A 20814-nucleotide genomic window follows, 5' to 3' on the forward strand; every position below is an offset into this window, starting at 1 on the left:
ATACATATTTTAAAGCTTTTCAAATTCATGTAACTGCCCTAATATTAGACTTTATTTCAGTTTTTTTTTATTATTATTATTTGTACATGTTCATATGTTTTAGTTGATGTTGTTATTATTTTGTACTTGTCTGTAATTGAACTAAGCTAATTAAAATAAATAAATAAAAACGATCTGGAACGCAGAACTGACGTGAGAGGGCAATACACGTCATCACTGCGCCTCTGTTGTTGTTGCTAGTGTTTGGTGACGTCACATCATGGCGCGACACCTTCTGTCTCTTCCGTGTCGGTGGTTCACTCAAGGATATCAGAGCAGCAAACGACTCAGCAAACACAAATGCTGTGGATGTACTGACGTCTCGAATCTAAATGTGATTCACGACAGACACAATCAGCGTTTCACAATCACTCTTGACTGCGGCGGTAAGAGAAAATAACATTCATTCGGTCTCAAAACCCGAGATGAGCTTCGGACCATCAAAACCGCTGATTCACACGCACTGTCCACTAGATAGACAGCACACTAGCATATGAGACAGTCTCGAGTCCTGTATGTGATTTTATGACACTGATATCAATATCCCCTGTCTGTCGTGTGAATCAGGAGCAGCGAGCAGTGCAGTGCTGAAGTACACCACCACCAGTCATGATCAGGTGGAGTTGATGTCTACTGAGGTCCCTCAGTCACACAGGGGTAAAGGTGTAGCTGCACACCTGGCAAAGGTCAAACCGCTCTTCATCTTCCTCAGTTCTTCAAGTTTACTGTTTCCTGTGACTCATTAATCAACTTCTTTTCTTCTTCAGGCGGCTCTGGATTTCGTGGTTGAAGAAAATCTGAAAGCGAGGATATCCTGTTGGTACATTAGGAAATATGTGGATGAAAATCCACATCTGAGATACCAGGCTCACATTGAAGATAAATAAAGACAGAATTAAACCCACAACACCTTCAGAGAAGTTTTTACATAGATACCATCTAAGTGACCACTCTACTGCTTAGCAACAGCCTAGCAACCACTCAGCAACTGTCCAACAATTCCCAAGTTCCACAAACCACCCTAACAACGCGCTAGCAACCACCTGAACACACTAGCAGCTTGCAGACTATTATTATTATTTCATTAATGTACACACTCAGACATTTGGAATAACCAAGATTACAGTGAACTGTAAAAGTGTTTTACATTTAATGTGTTTTTAATATGTAATTTATTCCTATGATAAAACTGAATTTTCAGCATCATTACTCCAGTCTTCAGTCACATGATCCTTACAAAACCATTCTGATATTATTTGATGCTCCGTTATTAAGAATAGTTTTTATTATTGTCAATATTGAAAAACAGTTTTTGCTATTTAATATTTTTGTGGAAATTGTAAAGATTTTATTCAGGGTTCTTTGATGAATAGGAAGTTCAAAAGTTCAGCATTTATTGAAATTTCACTTTTAATTTATTTATTTTACTGTGTCCTTGCTGAATAAAAGTAATCAAAATTTTTTTTTTTATCTTACTGACTGGACATTGTTAATACATAAAAAAATAAATAATAACTGATCCCCATTTTATTGCGTCACGTCATCACGTTCAGTTCGGGGCGGGGCTTGATGTTTTTCGCCAACTCACCTGTCTGTCCGTGAAAGCGAAAGCAGTATATGATGACTTGCCTCCATTTTAGAGAATTCAAGATCAGAAATGTCTTCATAACATGTCACGGTAAGTTTGTTAAAATGTTTCACATCTACAAATATCATAATCAATAGTCAATGTAATATCATCAGCATCTCTATAGATCAGAGCATCTGCGTCTAAACATGTCGAACTCAGTTAAAGCTGATCGCTACTTCACGGTGGAAACTGACACTAAATGGATAAACTTGGCCTAACATTACACAGATTGTGTTCCTGATTGTCGCTTATTGTGCTGTTACCAGGAAAGTAATAAACTAAATGAAACGATGTATATGAGTACAGAAACAATTAAGAGCAAAATATATTAGACTGAGAACAAGGCCTTAACTATGTCTTGGATATGCACACATTCGCTCTTATATGTCAAAACACAAAACTTTTATTGTCTCATCATATTCAGTTATGAATTACATGGATCATGTCAATTATTATAGCATATTTTCAATTAAAAGAAAAGTTGATTAGTTCACATCACTGTCTTTATCTCAGCTAACAGGAAATGTTCTCATAACTTTGGCTAATGTTCTGGCGAGGTTCTCTCCAAGTTATGAACATACATTCTTCCAGTGACAAACAGTTCAATGTTTTTTGTTTCAATGTTATCTGTAAACACTTTACTTATGATTTTTTTAGCTGACCAAAAAAATAAATAAAAGTCAAAAATATACTGGCATTATTATATGCTTATGAGGACATCTTGTCCCCGTAACATAGGGAATACCAGACACAAAAAGTCGGCATGTTCCTTTAATTTAACTGTCAAAATTCAGTGTTTTATTCTTGTTTTTTCTTGCCACATACAGGCATATACAGCTGTTATCTAGGAAGAAGAGAAGCAGAAACCTTCCTGTAAAATGAGTGTGTGTGAGGAGAGAGAGGAGGAGGCTTCTGTTGACACTCAGAGAGCAGCATCTCCAGAGTTCAGCTGTGTGTCTATGAAGAGTAACAACTCCATGTTTCACCCCCCTGATCTCAATGATGGACCATCTCCAGGATTCAGCTGTGTGTCCATGAAGAGTAACAACTCCATGTTTCACCCCCCTGATCTCAATGATGGACCATCTTCAGGATTCAGCTGTGTGTCCATGAAGAGTAACAACTCCATGTTTCACCCCCCTGATCTCAATGAAGGACCATCTCCAGGATTCAGCTGTGTGTCTATGAAGAGTAACAACTCCATGTTTCACCCCCCTGATCTCAATGATGGACCATCTAACTCTGTGTGAGTACCAATCACTATCTGCTAGAGCTGCACAATTCAGTATAAATTGAGAATCATATATTTATTTTTTTTGTTTCAAATAGAGATCACAGATCTCCCATGGTTCTGGATAGACAACTGAGAAAAAAACATGTACTTTACTAGAGGACAAAATTGCTGCAGTCTATTTAAAATATCTAATTTATTTGATTTTTTTTTAAAAATCGATTTGAATGAATATTCAGTGACTCATAATAAAGACCTCACTTGTTTCATTACTGAACAAATCTCTTGAATGAATGATAAGTAACAATTTTTTTTAAAGTCTCTTGTCGCCACTTACTGGTGTAATGATGTAATTCATACAATCTTTAAATAATTTAAAATAAAGCTACAGTCCGTAGTTTTTCCTCTTTGTCGCCATCTCCGTTCGAAATTTGCAATTGCAACTATTCGCGGAATTATCAACTTCGGCACTAGGGGTGTCGAAAATAATTGTTTCTTCGATGCATAGCGATGCAGACGAGGACTATTCGGTATCGGATCAGTAATAGACCATAACCGATTATAATGCAGGGTTTTTCCTGCATAGAGAATTACGAGGAGGCCACCTCTGTCAAATTTCGTGCCGCCTCTGTCTGTCGACAAAACTCAGACATATGGAATCAAAATAATGCCACATAGATTTGCAAAAGAATAAAGTATTGCAAAAGAAAATAAATAAAGTTTTGCAAATAAAAATAAAAAATTGCAAAAGAAGCTGTGAAGTAATGAGTGCGCTTATACGGTCTGCTGTGCACCTGCACTGTGTTTTAAGGACAAATTTTAAGGAAACAATTCTGCTTCAATTCTCGAGGAACTAGGAGTCCCCCAGCGTATGTTACGTAATACGAGTGATTCTCTCGAAAGGGAACTCGTCTTCCCTCCGCTGCAGTTGTCAATCATTCTCCGTTCAGCATTCAAACTGCGCGTCGCATTCGGTTACGACAGTCAGCAGCAGCACGGTAAAGATCACTCCAAGATGATATATTCACATTATAATACTTGATCTGTAGATAAAGGGCTGTTTGCATAAAATGACTTTATCTTGCTGGAGTTTATCTAGCGGTTTCTGAACGATGTTGTACTCGCTACCGGGTGACAACACAAGGAATATTAATTAGCATCACACGCACAATAACTGGAATTAAAAACTGTGAAGACACAAATTATCTGTGAACTGTTGGACAGATATACATTATAGGCTAGAATTTGTGCGCTCACATCTCTTCTCTTTATGCCGTGAACTTTTCAATGCGCGAAAGCAAAACTCCATGTTGCTTTAAGCGCATCATTCTGCACCCGGGATGCCCATAATCGCTTTGTGCCGCACTGTTTTGAAGCGTTTCATATATTTTCATAGTTTTGTGCACTGAAAGATTATTAAAAGCCTATCTTGTTCTCTCGTATCTATCATATCTTTGTTGCCCCATTACAAAGCTGCACAATACGTTTACATTAAACATCTTGTAATTTTATATTATTTGTGTAGGCTCATATAATTATCTACATTCATATATAAATCTAATAGTATAAATGGTTTTTCATAAACATATTTTATAAGAACACAAAGTAATTTGTACCTTTTTATTTATATGTTTAGATTTTATCAAATTAGCCCAAAGATTTTTTTCAAATTACTTTGTAATTGCAATTTTTTTAACTATCCACTCACCTAGTTTAATATATATTTTTGTCATACCTTATGATTACATATTTTTTTTCATTTATTGTTTTCTCTATAATGAAGTAGTGTGTACTTAGTGGATTCTGGATTGTGTTTAACAAATAAAACAGTGACCATTAGTTCCACAAAAACAGGAAAAACCCGGTAATGTACTGGGGTGACCATATTTTGATTACCGAAAACCAGGACACTCTGCCCGGCAATGAGATACTCAAATGATACTCGAAGTTTACTCAAAGATTCCTTATTCATTTCAATATATTTAAAGTATGCCCCCTCTGTATGGATAGAACATTTTTATATTAGGGCCAGGACAGGACTTGAAAACAGGACATGTCCTGGAAAAACAGGACGTATGGTCACCCTAAATGTACTGATTCTTTTCCGACGTCATTTGTCACATACGTGCGTTGTCGCGATAGCAAACAATGGCAGAGGGAGGCGAGACGCAAGTGCGAGTAATTAAAATGCTCCAACTACTTTAGAAGCAGACATCTCTGGGCACATTTCGGCTTTGAACAACATGGTAAGCACGACCTGGAGAAGACACGCGCTGTGTGTAAATCATGTCATGCACAAATAAAATGTGCATGGGGTAATACCACTAACTTGAGAAACCACGTCAGCCGTTTTCATCATGAGCTGTTAACGCCTTTCAGTGCCAAGGTGCACCCAGCTCAGCCAAAAATGGATCAAATTATATCAACGTTAGAGTTCTTTAAGGGCCTGTTTACACCTGGTCACTTCATGCGTTTTTACAGATCAGATATCTATCTGATTTATCAAAACGATTTAATTTACATTTGGTCACATAAATGTATCTTCGCAAAACGGATAGGGCTATAAATCCGATCTCCAATTCTCGCACTATATGCTGATTTAATGGAGTTAACGTCACCGAAAACAACAGATATGAGCTGCATTTTATTAATCATCAGCTAATTTCAAAATCAAAATCAAAGTCAAGTCAAGTCAAGTCAATTTTATTTATATAGCGCTTTTTACAATGTAGATTGTTTCAAAGCTGCTTCACAGTGTTAAACAGGAAAATAATACAACAGAATTTTATTCGGCCGTACAGCCGCTCCGGAGAAAACGGTGATGTCATCAGCTCATTTCAATTATCATACAGTGACAATGTGGGCTTTAGATCAGTAATTTAGTTTATATGGTTATTGGTTCATTTAGTTTACTAATTAGATTTATTTGGATATTTAGTTGAACATTTTGTGTCCCCAACTGAGCACGCCAAGCCAAAGGCGACAGTGGCAAGGAAACCAAAACCCCATCAGGGCATAATGGAGAAAAATAAACCTTGGGAGAAACCAGGCTCAGTCGGGGTGCCAGTTCTCCTCTGGCCAATTAACAAACAGCGTATGATTATTATTCTGGCAACTTTACAGGTCAGGGGTCATATTAGATCGAAATATTCGAAGGATCAGAGCCGCATGGCCGGAGACGGGTTTATTGAGGATGACATATCGATTTAACAATTATTAAATAGGAATATTAGAAGGATCGGAGTCATCACGCCGGAGACAGATTTATTGAGGATGCCGTGTCGATGAGGTAATTTCAGGGGGCGTCTAATTGACACGGTCTCTGCAGACACTTCAGGGTCATGGGTTGGTTATGTCTGGGCGCAGGTCCACCATCTGATCTGTATACGTCCCAGATCCGGCTGACTGCAGAAAACCTCGGGATAAAACAAAGAGACTAACATTAGAGTAGATGCCATTCCTCTGATGATGTAACGGTTACATCAGGTGTTATGGGAAGTGTTCCCGGTTCCGGCTGACCTAGTTAATGCAGCCTAACCATCATTTAAATGAAAAAGTGTTTTATGTGTATGCCATAGTAAAGAGATGTGTTTTTAGTCTAGATTTAAACTGACAGACTGTGTCTGCTTCCCAAACAATGCTAGGAAGATTGTTCCAGAGTTTAGGTGCTAAATAGGAAAAGGATCGACCGCCTGCAGTTGATTTCGATATTCTCTGTATTATCAACTGGCCAGAATTTTGAGACCGCAGTAGACGTGATGGAGTATAATGTGTTAAGAGCTCGCTCAAGTACTGGGGAGCTAAACCATTTAGTGCTTTGTAAGTAACAAGCAAGATTTTAAAGTGTATGCGATGTTTAATAGGGAGCCAGTGCAGTGTTGACAGAACTGGGCTAATATGGTCATACTTCCTGGTTCTAGTAAGAACTCGAGCTGCTGCGTTTTGGACCAGCTGGAGTTTGTTTATTAAGTGAGCAGGGCAACCACCCAGTAGAGCGTTACAATAATTTAGCCTTGAGGTCATGAACGCATGAACTAACTGTTCAGCATTTTGCATTGAGAGCATGTGCCGTAATTTAGATATATTTTTAAGATGGTAGAATGCAATTTTACAGATGCTAGAAACGTGGCTTTCAAACGAAAGATTGGTATCAAAGAGCACACCCAGGTTCATCACTGACGACGAGGACTTGACAGAACAGCCATCAAGTGTTAGACAGTATTCTAGGTTACTACTTGTGGAGCTTTTTTGTCCAAAGACCGCAATAGGAGCAAGCGTGGCTACAGCACTGGTAAGATGTATTTCGGTTTCTTTACTTTTAAAGCTACACTGTGTGATATTTTCCCCCATCTAGCGGTGAAAAGGTATATGACCATCCAGTGAATTTTAGTTTCTGTTCCTCCCAATTCCGATTTCGTTTCAACTAGGGATGCACCGATATGAACATTTTGGCCGATACCGATAACCGATAATTCTTAATATTTGAAAGCCGATAACCGATATATTGGCCGATAAATCTAAATACAAATTTTAATAAACTCTGAGAGCCTGATTACAAAAACAAAAGGCTCACCATTAAAAGCCATGTCCCAAACACTACCCCAACATAAATCAAACCTATACACTACAGTAGCCTATTTGAACCAGTGTGAGATTCCTTACCTTTTCAAATTAATTTTACACTCCTATGGCCAAATTTTTTTTTAACACTTTACAATAAGGTTTAATTTTTGTTAGTATTAGTTAACCAACAATGAATGAACAATACTTCAACAGGATTTATTAATTTTAGTTCATGTTAATCTCAACATATTCAGACCCAAAGTTGTGTCTTTTAACATTAGGTATGAACTGTGAATGGACTGTTACAAAACACAAACATTTTATTACTAAAAGAAACAAAGGTTATTGCTCTCTGTTTGTTCATGATAGTTAATGCATTAATAAAATGAGACCTTATTTGTAAAATGTTACCAAAAATTATATTGTCTAAAAAATAAAAATAATATACATAAATAATGCAAACAAGTAATTGAACAGCATTACTGAGGCTGCATAATAAAGAATCAGAATGCAAGTGCATGAAATAACCTCCGCACAGACGATAAAGAAATGGTTTTAATCAAACCATATTGTTGATGGAAATGATACGAGAACAATAAAAGTGCTAATTATAAAAAATAATGCTTCTGTGTTTTTGAAAAAAAAAATATGTTTAATATTACAGTAATAGTAAACATCTGTAATATTAGTCTAGTCTATTAGGAATAATGTTGCTGTTTGAGAGCGCGCTGAAGCTGGAGAGAATGAACGAACAACCATAAACTGAAGCGCTTAGAAGTTTAATTAACAACTAAACGCATCATATATGAGAACAATCAGATATTTATACAAAATAAATATAATATTACAACTTATATTAGCACAAAATCACGCATAGGTGAAGGGTTATAACTCATGTGGATGCTCTTCCCCTGTTTGAGAGCGTGCTGAAACTTAAGATGATCACCGGTACAGTGAAGCACTGCGGGTTATTGACTTAACCAAACACATCCTATATGACTTTAATCAGATGTTTATACTACAAAAACGTAATATTACGACTTACATATGCTTAAAATGACGCGAATGCACAAGCGAACTTGACTGTGCTGGTCAGAATGCGTTGTTGACGCTTCCCACAACAGCGCGCTGAAAAACAACTAAACCCAGAGAATTCACTGTTTTATAATATAAATATTCTCATTGCAGTGTTATGTATAGGACAGTCCCAGTAGTTATTAATGCTGTGCATTTCTGTTTGAAATGCGCGCGCCGGTACAATGAAGTGCTTTACTGCATCGTTAATTAACTCAACCAAACGCATCCTATATGGGATTATATACACAAAATAATAAATATAATATTACAACTTACAATGGCACAAAAGGCTGTGAATGCACAAGCAAACTTGACTGTGCTCGTCATGAAGGTGTAACTCCGTGGGCGCGCGCTGAAGCTAAAGACCGGTACAATGAAGTGCTTTACTGCATCGTTTATTAACTCAACCAAACGCATCCTATATGGGATTACATACACAGAATAATAATAAATATAATATTACAACTTACAATGGCACAAAAGGCTGTGAATGCACAAGCGAACTTGACTGTGCTCGTCATGAAGGTGTAACTCCGTGGGCGCGCTCTTCCCTCAACAAACGCGCTGAAACACAACGCTCTTTTACAGCCTATTCTCATTATCATTATCATTTTATGTAGATTATAGAAGACTTGCGCTGCACATGTTGCACATAGCTGTATTTTCCTTTTCGAAGTGATTCCAAACATATTTAGAGCAATTCAAACCCATCATGGTGGACAGCGCGTCCGTCTCAGCTGAAGGAAATAATACATTATCTATCGGCTTGACTATATCGGTCAAATTTTCTTATTGGACCGATAACGATAACATCAAAAATAATCATTTATCGGCCGATAACGATATGTTGCCGATATATCGTGCATCCCTAGTTTCAACTCCTACGGTGGCCGATTTAGTCCAAGATTAACATGGCTTCCAGTTCGACCTCGTCCACATTCGACACGGTGCCTGTGGGATATTCTGTGCGCAGTGGGATGGTTGGAACTCAACTGGCCTAATTATTCGGCTAGAAAGAACTGCAGCTAATCCAGAGTGAACTTTGATGATAGTAATGTTTATTCATCCAATTGCAAGGCATAAACAGGTTTGCCTGGATATGTACATAAATGTGGTTTCTGTGAGAGAACAAATATGGATGGTAAATATACATGATAATGACATGACAGAAGATACACAGTTAAGAACTGTATAACTATACTTATAAGTTACATTTGTAAAATGTAACCGTAAACCAGAGCTTATTGTACCATATATAGGCGCTAAATGCAGCTGCATTAAAAGGAGCGGAGCTGCCGCTGCTGCTGCTAACAAGCGGTGTCGGATTAAGTGTGTGCGCAGCTTTAGCACTGCAGTGCGCTCTGTATAACAATTGTTAATATGCCGATCAGACCTGATACATATTTCCATCAACATACATTACAAGCAAATATTTTCTATAAACGAATAAACATTGTTGATAACAAAATAACTGAATGATTATTCAAATAGGTGAGCATTACGCTATTGTATGTTGACACAAAAATACTTCTGAGGTGACATCAACTGAATTACGCGATGACACACTCTGAAACACATCTACAATGACAATAACTATTATTACTTACGGAGTTATTAACGCACAGAAATACCACACAAGGAAAAACAGACTTTTGAGGAATAAACAAGCCAGGAAAACTCTGTATAACTCTGTTACTGGACGCTGCTGAGATGAAAACTCTCTGCACATGCACCAGACAAGTCTGAACAAGTTGACGCTCACATGCGCGAGGCAAGGAATTTTGTACAGTGCCACCATAGACCGTAAAAGAGTGCCAGCGGTTAAAACGCGAAAGGCGAAGCTTGAATTTACGGGTATGTCCCTCTTTGGCTAATGTACTTTCAAGATGGAGGGGCAACATGGCGACCACCGTTAGTTCCCATTAGCTTATGTATTTTCAATGGCATATTACAAACTTACGAGTATACTTTATTACTTGAAAGAAGTAAATATACATTAATGAGCACATATATTTTTGAAAGAACTAAGTGTTTTTAGCTAAGAATAGACTAAAAAAGTTACACAGTGTAGCTTTAATGAATATGATTGTATGTTGAGCACCTGCGACTTGCTTTCGGTTTTATTTGCGGTAGTTTGTGCAACTCATTAGCTTGTAATTCATTAGCTTGATGAAGAGATGCACTCTAAAAAAAGGTTCTATATGGCACCAAAAATGGTTCTTCGTCGTAATCTGATATCCCTTTTCCACCAGAATGAACCGGGTGCTAGTTCAGAGCCAGTGCTAGTCCCAGTTCATAGTTGGTTCGACTGAGGAGCCTTCTAAGAACCGTTTGCTTTTCCACATGCTGAGAGCCACAACAGAGCCAGGTCTTACGTCACTGTATACGTCTCATCTTTCTCAGCAACGCTAGCGAGGCAGCCGTAAACACAAACACACCAGGCTTGTTTGAGATGCATCGACGCTGCGCATACCGATCCGCGTATGATATCAAAACACAGCATGAGTGAATCAAAAGCACAAGGAGTCGTATGCCCTCGTTGAACTCGTTGTCATATGGCGATCGGTCTGCACAGCACTGCTGCATCTTGAACAAGCCTTCCATCAACAATGCAACCGTTGCGTTATTATTGATGCACATGGCTTTACGATCCTACATCGGCATCAAGACACAGCGAATCCAACGCATTCGTGCAGCTCGCCATAAATTGTATAGAGATTACAAACGAGCAGCAGGTGTTAGCTCCATTAGCTGCTATTTCAAAAATGGTGGTCACAAGTGTAGACTTAAAAATTAAGCTGGTCTTGTTGGTCACGGTAACCCCGCCCCCAACGCCTGACGTAATCAGTTCTTACTTCTAGCCCAGCAATGTTTTGGTGCTACTTAAGAACCACTTTTCCTGGCTCGGAGCTGGTGCTTTGGGTGTGGAAACACAAAGAACTGATTTGAAACTAGGCTCTGGCTCCGAACTAGCACCAGCACTGCCTTGGTGGAAAAGGGGTAATAGAGGAACCACTTTTGGTGCTATATAGCACCATATCTTAACATGTTCTGTATATGGAAGCGGTGCTATATAGCACCTTATTCAAAGAACCGGTGAAGAACCGCTGAAAACCACTGAAGCACCAAAATTAGTGCTATATAGCACTTAAAAAGGTTCCCCTATAATTACGAGCCAAGAACCATTTTTGGTGCCATATGGAACCTTTTTTTTTAGAGTGTACACAGCTGCTGTCTGTGGCGATGTGTGCTTCAGTAGCACTGTCATATCTGGCTATAACATGTCATATAGCCCATAACGCTTTATTTATATTTATTTTTTAGCATTGTTGGGAGGAGTAAAATGTTTCAACAACCAGATGCATTACTCTAGTTTTGACTGTAATGCGGCCCAGACCACCTCCTGAAGTGGCTTTTAGTATTTTGTGTACCTAAACGCTCCTGTTGTCTTCTGTGCCCAGACTTGAGTTTTGTTTGATGTTTGATACATTCAAGAAGCGTGTTTTCTTTGAGCAGGCTGACTGACTGACAAAATTGTATACCTGAGGATGCAGTGCACGTTCGATGCATTGTGATGCGTTGTGATATTGAACCGAACCGAATCGATGGCATGATAATCGTAATCGAAAGGAACCGAACCGAACCGTGAGATCAGTGTAGGTTCTCACCCTTACTCGGCTTTACCCTTACTTTACCATAATGCACAAATCAAAACGAGAAAGCACAACCAAAAAAAAACTTTGTAACTGTATGAAGTAAGCGAACAAGTGTGTTATTGTTACATAATTGAAATGTCTTATCTGTCCAGCAGAAAAAAAGCTGTCTCTGCATCCGCTTTAAACCCCTTCAAAACACGGAGTTCACGCCACCTTTCAAAAGCCGTTTTTATCCTTGTTTTCTCATGGGCCCGGTTGCAGTCTCTTTTTTTTCTGTAGAAGGCTTCCGAAAGTCCGAAGTCTTTTGCATTTTACAACAAATTAATCTCCAGTTGTCACTGATGATTGTCATTTGAACCTTTCTGGATCCGCCATCAAATTATATCAAGTGCTGTGAGAAAAGGCTATAAATCCCCACCTCCAACATCCTCACACGCAATATAGCCTACTAGCCGAGACACCTTATTTATATGTTCAGATGTGACGTAATGACGCAAAGATATGCTTGAATTTCCCGCGGAAATCCACCAGTACCACTGTAATTAAAAACAGTATTACAAGCATAACGTTGTAAATCGAGCTAAGGTAAGCAGATAGTTTTGAACACTGGCTGTGTACTTATGTACTTGCTCAAATTTATTTAGGAAAAGCTGGTATTAGTATCGCTAAGAAAAAAAAGAAGAATCTGAGTCTACGCCAAAGGGATTGAATCTGTCCAACAGAAAACACTCGTGGGACTTCAAAATATATTTTGGGAGCATTTGTGCGAGGTCAAATAGTTGTTGAGGTGTGACCTGTTTTCATTTCTCTACAAAACGTTTGCTAATTACTGCACAGTATGTGCCCACTGTGAACTGATACAGTGACGGTCCACCGTTCTATCACATAACCAGTTAAACTTAATCTTTACGCTATTAACTTTAAAGCTGACTTTAGGTTGGTTAGTATTAGCCATCAATCACTCCCTTTAACTGCGCTCCACTGTCACGTGACAGGGAGCTTACTAGCTCAAAATGTGTTGCGCTGAAAAGAGAAAGACTTTTTGAATGGGCAAGTGAAAGAGAATTTTACTTGCCCGACCGGACAAGTAGCCTGATTAAAACGTACAACACCAAAAAATTACTAGGGAATCACCAAAAGAGAATGATTGTGATGTTTTTACATTTAGATTGATGGTGGATAATAATACACATACTATAATGTTACTGACGGGAACAAATGAAACTCAGACTGCACTGCGCCTCGAGCACTCCCATGTATGCTGTTTATTTTCTGTTTTCTGTTGCTCAAATCAAGTTGTTTTGTTTATTAAGTAACGCTGTGGACGGTATAGCATGTGTGACAGACTGTTACGCAAGTGTCACGGGGAATTAGGGATGTGACGGTGAGGAAATTTTCCCACCGGTTAATTGATGTGTGACAACACCGGTAATACCGGTATCACCGGCGGAGGCTTTTAAATCACTAATTCTATCTAACCGAAAGTAACATGCACACGCGACCGCTCTGAACGGAAAACCCGCCAGTGCGCACACACCGTGAATGACAGCTCGTCTGTAAATGCGCGCTCTGTGAGGCAATGGGTGCGTCTCAATCAGTTCCCTAGTTCAGTAGTCAGGGCACTGATCAAGCATTGATCAGTCTATGATTGAGAAGCACGTCATGAATGAATAACCGTTCGTCCGTAAAGCCCTTTTTATACTCGACGCGCCCGCACGAGCGCGAGGGTGCGCGCGGCAAAAATAAATGCGCGCAGTCAGCGTAGCGGAGACTCGAACAGCGGAGCCAGGCGAAAGAAAACAATGCGCGCTCTGTGCGGCCGTGCACATTTTACTTTCGGTTTTTAATTAGCGCCAATTCGGCTGCGGGTTGCTTGAATTGTGGGTTCATTAGCCTATTATTTTTAATGAAAAACACAACAACAAAACAAATGACAAACTCCCTTAAATAGGCGCTTTTACGTTTCACTTTGAAACCAAATCTTCCGCGATCATCTCAGTCAGCTCCTCACTCTTAAATCTGATGAATGACTCCTGCCGCTGCCGAGACTCACGGTCGGATCCTGCTTTCTTAAGCAGATACGTTCAGTTTTTATTTGTATTGTCTGTTCTCTAACGGAGCTAAATTATTTTATTACTATAAACAAATCAAAAAGACGGTGGGCGGTGCCACGGTGGGTAAGTGATGTAACCGGTGTTGAGTCTGGACACCGGTAACACCGGCAACACCGACTATCGTAGCAAGCCTACGGGGAATAAAGTGTAAGATGTGAAATATTCATCGCCTCCTTGTTTGCAATAACTCCAGTTAAGTGAGCTATCCCGGACACAACGCCTCACAAAATCCTTTAAATGTAACGGTATTCAGAACAGATCAAGAATTAAAAAATATAAGTAGGCTATAAATAAAGCCAAAACAAAATAATTTAAAGGGGTAGTTCCCCCCAAAATTAAAATTGTCATCATTTACTCAGCCTCAAGTTGTTCCAAACTTGAATGAGTTTCTTTATTCTGCTGAACACAAAAGAAGATAGAGTGAAGAATGTTTGTAACCAAGCAGATAGAGCAACCATTGACTACCATAGTATTTTTTTCCCTACTATGGTAGTCAAGGGTTGCTTTCTCTGCTTGGTTACAAACATTCTTCACTCTATCTTCTTTTGTGTTCAGTAGAATAAAGAAACTCATTCAGGTTTGGAACAACTTGAGGCTGAGTAAATGATGACAGGATTAAAATTTTTGGGTGAACTATCCCTTTAATGAGAAGCTTAAAGTAACCAGCATAGCCTAACTCTCTCATTCAAATGTTTCCATATTCGCAATGTACTTGGATGCTAAACCATTATTTATTATAGGCTTTGTACTTCACTCGTGTCCAAATATTGATGGAAAACATCCTCTTCACATGCACAAAGTGTGCTTGGAAACACCACAGCGGCGGTGCTCACATTGAATGTCATGAATTTTAGGCTACTACTGACTATTTAAACTGAGCTGAGCTGTGTAACTTTATATGTTAGGTTGACTATTTTATGTTGATAATGAACTGACTGCGATGCAGGGACCTGCACAGGAATTTTGAGGGGCAGTTGCTCTGACCTAAAAAAAGGGCACTCCCCTACCAACCCCTGAATCCGCCTCTTTTCAGTGTGCATCTTGGCTTCAAACTAGAGCCCTGCATGGAGCCCGTGTTTTTTTTTTTTATATCCTCCCTATTACACATTAGTTGCAGCCATTAAAATAGTTCAGTTTTGTTTTTAATGTCAAAGTAGTTATATTTCATTTTGTTTCTTTATTAAGTTAATTTAGGGGCGTAAAAATGTCGGGGCCCGTCGGACAGAAATGCAGGGCTCTACTTCAAACAATACCTAAAATAGTGATAGGATTTAGGCATTTAACCATTTTGAATAAAATAATTAATGTGATGCATTACTTCCATCATTCATTCTTCTTGCTAAAGCGAAATGTGAGAAACGAACTATCAGCAGACATGTAGCTTAGTTTGCCTAATGCCTACCAAAAAAAATAGTAGCTGCTGCTTGTCTGCAAGCTATCTGTCTGATAATTTAGGCTAAACGTGGCAAACTCATCCTGGATTTATGAAGATTTTAATTCATTTCATAAAACTTGATGATGATGATCGTAGGTTTGTTATACCTTTCCGACAACGTTAAGTCGTCTCACCCGACAACCGCGACAATCTCCTTCTGCTCAGCTCAGGTGCCGGTCACGTGCAGCGCTGCAGCCACGTAAACAGAGTTTGCCCTTCCCCCCTACTGACTTTCACTTTCGGACGGGTGCCTGAATATGGAAGTGAATGAGGCTTTGCAAATTTTTTTTACATTTTTTATCTAGGCCTACGTGAAATTCTGCATCCATTGTACGATTTTTTTATTTATTTTTTTCCACCTCGGAAGGGCAACGTGAGTCGAGAAGGGCATATGGGCAGTTGCCCGGGCAACCTGAGCAACCCCCCCTGTGCACGTCCCTGCTGCGATGTCAAGTTTGCAATGCTGGAATATGTTGTGTGCGCGTGAGGCGCCTGCACGAACGAGCAGAGAAAACATAAAATACTCTGTCATTTTGGTTAGTAGGACATCGTTCAAAATTGCAAAGAGTTTACTTGCATTGTGCTATTGTAAAATAAAGAAATCAAGATGCGCTTTCTGTCATCTGGGTTTCCTTTCCGTGAACTTGTTTGAGGAGCGCCGCGACTCTCAAAAATTATATATATAGGCCTACAGACTGATTTTATGAAAACTATTTATAATTTTTTTTTTTATGTAACTCCATTTTCCTTAAATCATCCTGGCGAGCCATTTTTTAAGTCTCTTGACCCTCCCGAGGGTCACGACCCAGGGTTTGAAAACCACTGATTAAGACGGTCACTGCGCCACCTACTGGCGGTTTAGTTTCATGTTTTAAAGTATTATTCTTTCCAACATTTCTTGTTTGTATATTCAAATATATTTAAAGCTACACTGTGTAACTTTTTTAGTTTATTCTTAGCTAAAAACACTTAGTTCTTTCAAAAATATATGTGCTCATTAATGTATATTTACTTCTTTCAAGTAATAAAGTATTCTTGTAAGTTTATAATATGCCATTGAAAATACATACGGGTGAGGGGTTCGATTGCGGGTCGCCATGTTGCCCCTCCATCTTGAAAGTACATTAGCCAAAGAGGGACATACCCGTATATTAAAGCTTCGCCTTTCGCGTTTTAACACTCGATGGCACCCTGTTGAATGTGGACGAGGTCAAACTGGAAGCCATGTTAATCTTGGACTAAATCGGCCACCGTAGGAGTTAAAACGAAATCGGAATTGAGAGGAACAGAAACTAATATTCACTGGATGGTCATATACCTTTTCACCGCTAGATGGGGGAAAATATCACACAGTGTAGCTTTAAAACAATCATAACATTATCCAATGCAGTTTTAATCTTTCAGTGTAAATTATTTCATTTGATTGGCAAAAGCCCTATAAATGTCTTATTATTCTAATTGAATTTATTGATCAAATGCAAGAATTTAAAATGTTCTCATTTTATAAAATTAGGGGAAAAATGTCCTTGGGGTAAATATCACAAATATGCAAATGTAAATATGTCATAGCAAAGATTTAAATGTCATAGCTGATAGAACACTGGTGAGAATATTGTTTCAGAATCAATTATACTTATAACACAAAAATAAAAATAAAAATTCCAGAAAAGCAGCTTTTTTAATCTTAGTGACCAGTTTACTTGCACATGACACAGAGACACACACACACACACACACACACACACACACACACACACACACACACACACACACACACACACACACACACACACACACACACACACACACACACACACACACACACACACACACACACACACACACACACACACACACACACACACAAACACATTTTCTCTTAGTATTTTGTTGTTTGATTAACATTGCCACAGACCGCAGCTGTGACATTAATGTTTTCCTAAACCAATCCAATCCACCTTTATTTATAAAGCACCTTTAAAAACAACACTGTTGACCAAAGTGCTGAACACAATCTATAAATAAACAATAACATACAACAGAGGCGCAACAAAAAATAATAAACAATAAATAGCAATAAAAGTAAATACAACAGTAATATAAAACTAAAAGTCAACCCTCAGACTGAGTTAAAAGCCAAAGAACATAAATGAGTTTTAAGACGGGATTTAAAAACAGGAAGAGACTCAGTCAGTCTGATGGGCAGAGGCAGCTCATTCCAGAGTCTCGGAGCTGCCACGACAAACGCACAGTCACCTCTGAATTTACGTTTGGTCTTGAGGACGACCAGCAGAGCCTGGTCAGCCGACCGGAGCGAACGAAAGGGGATGTAGGTAGGGCTGGGCGATATGGAGCAAAAAATATATCTCGATATATATTGCTATATACAATATATATCTCGATATCTTTACAGGAAAAATAACCCCCCAAAAACTACTGCAAAAAACAAATATGCCAAATACCACAAAGTCTTTTTTTTATTGAAGTGCAAAGAGGTAGGCAGTTCATGTAGGAACAAAGTGCTTTTGCGACATTTAAAAAAAAAAAATCCCTGTATACAAAAATAATAATTTAACTGTAAAATAAAGGAAGAAATAATATATTGCTTATTTTCATTCAAAAATAAAACAACTCAACTCAAGGTAGGCAGTGTATATAGTAAAAAAGTGCTTCTGCAACATTTAAGATAAAAAAAATTCCTGATTATATAAATAATAATTTAACTGTAAAATAAAAGAAATAATACGTATAAAGCCACGTTGTTCAACGACGGAAATGGGTGCCATGTCCACCGCTATATGAAATGCCACGGACTCGGTGATGCTACACCACCTTGCGCTCTTTCTTTCATATTCTACACTCCGCGTTAAAGATTTGAGGAGTGTTATCTGTGTAGTGTTTGTAGTGAGTGGAGTGTTGCCAGAGCTAGTGGGTTTAGTGGCCGGGATCCTTAGTCTGGTGCACTCCTCGTATGCGAGCTTGTGCCTTGTCTGTAAATGGTGGAAAAGGTTTGTAGTGCTAGAAGCTTTGGTTGGCACCAACTTTCGGGATTCACGAAAGTAGACATCTGTCGGCTGTTCGTCCGACGCCTTAAAACCGAAGTATCTCCATATAATGGAGCCAGTTGTCCTTTTTTTTTAGACGTTCTGTCGCCTCCGGGCTGGTTGCGGACGCCGCCATGTTCAATGAGACAACACGCGAGGGGAGGGGGAACAAAAGCAAGGAGGCGGGGAGCGAGCGAGGGTGGGCACAGCACAGAGAAGGCAAACAAGCAAAGTGCCGGAATCAGAATTAAATACAAACAATATATCGATATGTACGATATGTCAAAATCCATATTGTGTTTAAAAAATATCTCTATATATTTTAAATATTGAGATATCGCCCACCCCTAGGTGTAGGGCACGAGCAGATCAGACAGGTCCTGGGGGACCAGGCCATGCAGACATTTAAATACAAATAAAATAATTTTTAAATCAGTGCGAAAGTGCACAGGGAGCCAGGGATTGGAGGATGGGTGAGATATGGTCAAATTTTCGAGTTCCAGTTAAAAGACAAGCAGCTGCATTTCGGACTAGTTGTAATCGTGCCATAAGTGATTTGCTAAAACCAGTGTAAAGTGCATTGCAATAATCTAAACGAGTGGTGATAAAAGCATGGATTCAAATTTCAAAATCATGTCGAGATAAAAACGGGTTTACTTTGGCTAGTTGCCTCAGCTGGAGGAAGCTGGTCTTCACCACTGCACTAATCTGTGCATCAAGTTTTAAACGACCGTCCAACTTGACTCCCAGGTTTGTAACCACCGGGCTAATGGCTCGAGTTAGACAACCCAGGTCACAGGAACCGCAGCAGCTGAGTCACTAGGAGCAAATAACACAAACTCAGTTTTGCTCTCATTTATATACAAAAAATTCATAGCCATCCATACTCTCACTTCATTCAGACACTCTGAAAGGGTTTTTGACTAACTTAGCGGCACATATATTTGGCAGTCGTCAGCATAAAAATGGAACAAAACATTGTGACTTCTGAGGATTGACCCAAGAGGCAGCAGGTACATTGAAAAGAGCAGCGGCCCAAGGACAGACCCTTGAGGAACTCTGCACGACAGAGGAGCCGAAGAGGACACGGCATCACTGACCTGAACTGAAAAACTTCTGCCCACACAGTTCTCCAGTCGAGACAATAAAATTTGGTGGTCGACTGTATCGAACGCAGCCGTAAGGTCCAGTAGCAGCAGAGCAACAGTATCACCAGAGTCTGAATAGGCCTGTCACGAAAACACATTTTGCTGGACGATAAACCCAGCCAGCACAGTCATGTGGGGCCCATATGGGCGTCACCTGGGCTGTCTAACTGGGGCCCAGCCAGTTTTGTCCTCAGTTTCCATGTAGGCCCCACATGGGCTAGCCCAGATGAACTGAACACTGCTCAGTGTGCACACTACAGGCTGTTAAATGTAACTGAATCAGTGTTGGAGTTAATGAGATAATTAAGTGATTAATAGAGTAATGACTGAATATTACTGAAGACTCCTTATGATAACAAGCAGAATCACTGAAGGACAGAGAAACACAACAGACTTCAGACACAACTTCACAAAAGCATTATCAGCTTCCCTTTTTACCTATTAGATTGACTTTCTGTTATCTTAGTTTTTATTGATAATTCCCACTGAGCAAAGGCGTACGTTGAAAAGACGTCCACTGAGGAGCCAGAATGAACGATTTTATGACGTCTGTTTTTGACTCATGTTCTGCACATCCGATATAGACGTTCATGGAACCTCAAGGTTAAAAACTAGTTTGAATGTGCTCATTGTGGACATATTTCCCATTTGTAATTGCAAAGCAACTCACACACAGTGTGTGTTTGTCCAGAAATCATGAAAATAAAAGAAACTTAGCTCACACCTTTGGACACTTTAGACAATTTAGCATCTGTAATTCACACATCTTTGGATCGTGAGAGAATCGTGGGATTCAATCCAGGATCTTCTTGCTGTGAGGAGACAGTGTTTCCCACTGAGACACTGGTGCTGCCCTTAATCACAGACATAAGACACA

At 39.2% G+C, this 20814-nt stretch overlaps 2 protein-coding genes across 2 annotated transcripts in view; both read left to right on the forward strand.

Annotated features, from left to right (window-relative positions):
- The first annotated feature begins 256 nt into the window (after nt 1–256).
- LOC307126054 (protein NATD1-like) lies at nt 257–940 on the forward strand. Its single transcript, XM_079816402.1, has 3 exons — nt 257–425; nt 607–725; nt 807–940. The coding sequence occupies exons 1-3, from the start codon at nt 260–262 to the stop codon at nt 924–926; spliced, it is 405 nt and encodes a 134-aa protein (XP_079672528.1). The 5' UTR covers nt 257–259; the 3' UTR covers nt 927–940.
- A 693-nt stretch (nt 941–1633) lies between these two features.
- Nucleotides 1634–20814, forward strand: part of LOC307125838 (NACHT, LRR and PYD domains-containing protein 3-like) — a 68657-nt gene continuing 49476 nt past the window's right edge. The window contains exons 1-2 of the mRNA XM_079816005.1: nt 1634–1717; nt 2497–2915. Coding sequence (XP_079672131.1) covers nt 2548–2915 — 368 coding nt within the window. The 5' untranslated portion in view covers nt 1634–1717; nt 2497–2547. The remainder of the gene's footprint in view (nt 1718–2496; nt 2916–20814) is intronic.

Source organism: Gobio gobio (genome assembly GCF_949357685.1).
Source record: "Gobio gobio genome assembly, chromosome: 1".
NCBI lineage: Eukaryota > Metazoa > Chordata > Actinopteri > Cypriniformes > Gobionidae > Gobio > Gobio gobio.

Bases quoted from the DNA above. Each gene is read 5' to 3' on its own strand.
- LOC307126054 (XM_079816402.1), top strand. From the start codon at position 260: ATGGCGCGACACCTTCTGTCTCTTCCGTGTCGGTGGTTCACTCAAGGA. The intron at 426-606 runs GTAAGAGAAAAT...CGTGTGAATCAG, and splicing joins AATCACTCTTGACTGCGGCG to GAGCAGCGAGCAGTGCAGTG. The intron at 726-806 runs GTCAAACCGCTC...TTTCTTCTTCAG, and splicing joins TAGCTGCACACCTGGCAAAG to GCGGCTCTGGATTTCGTGGT.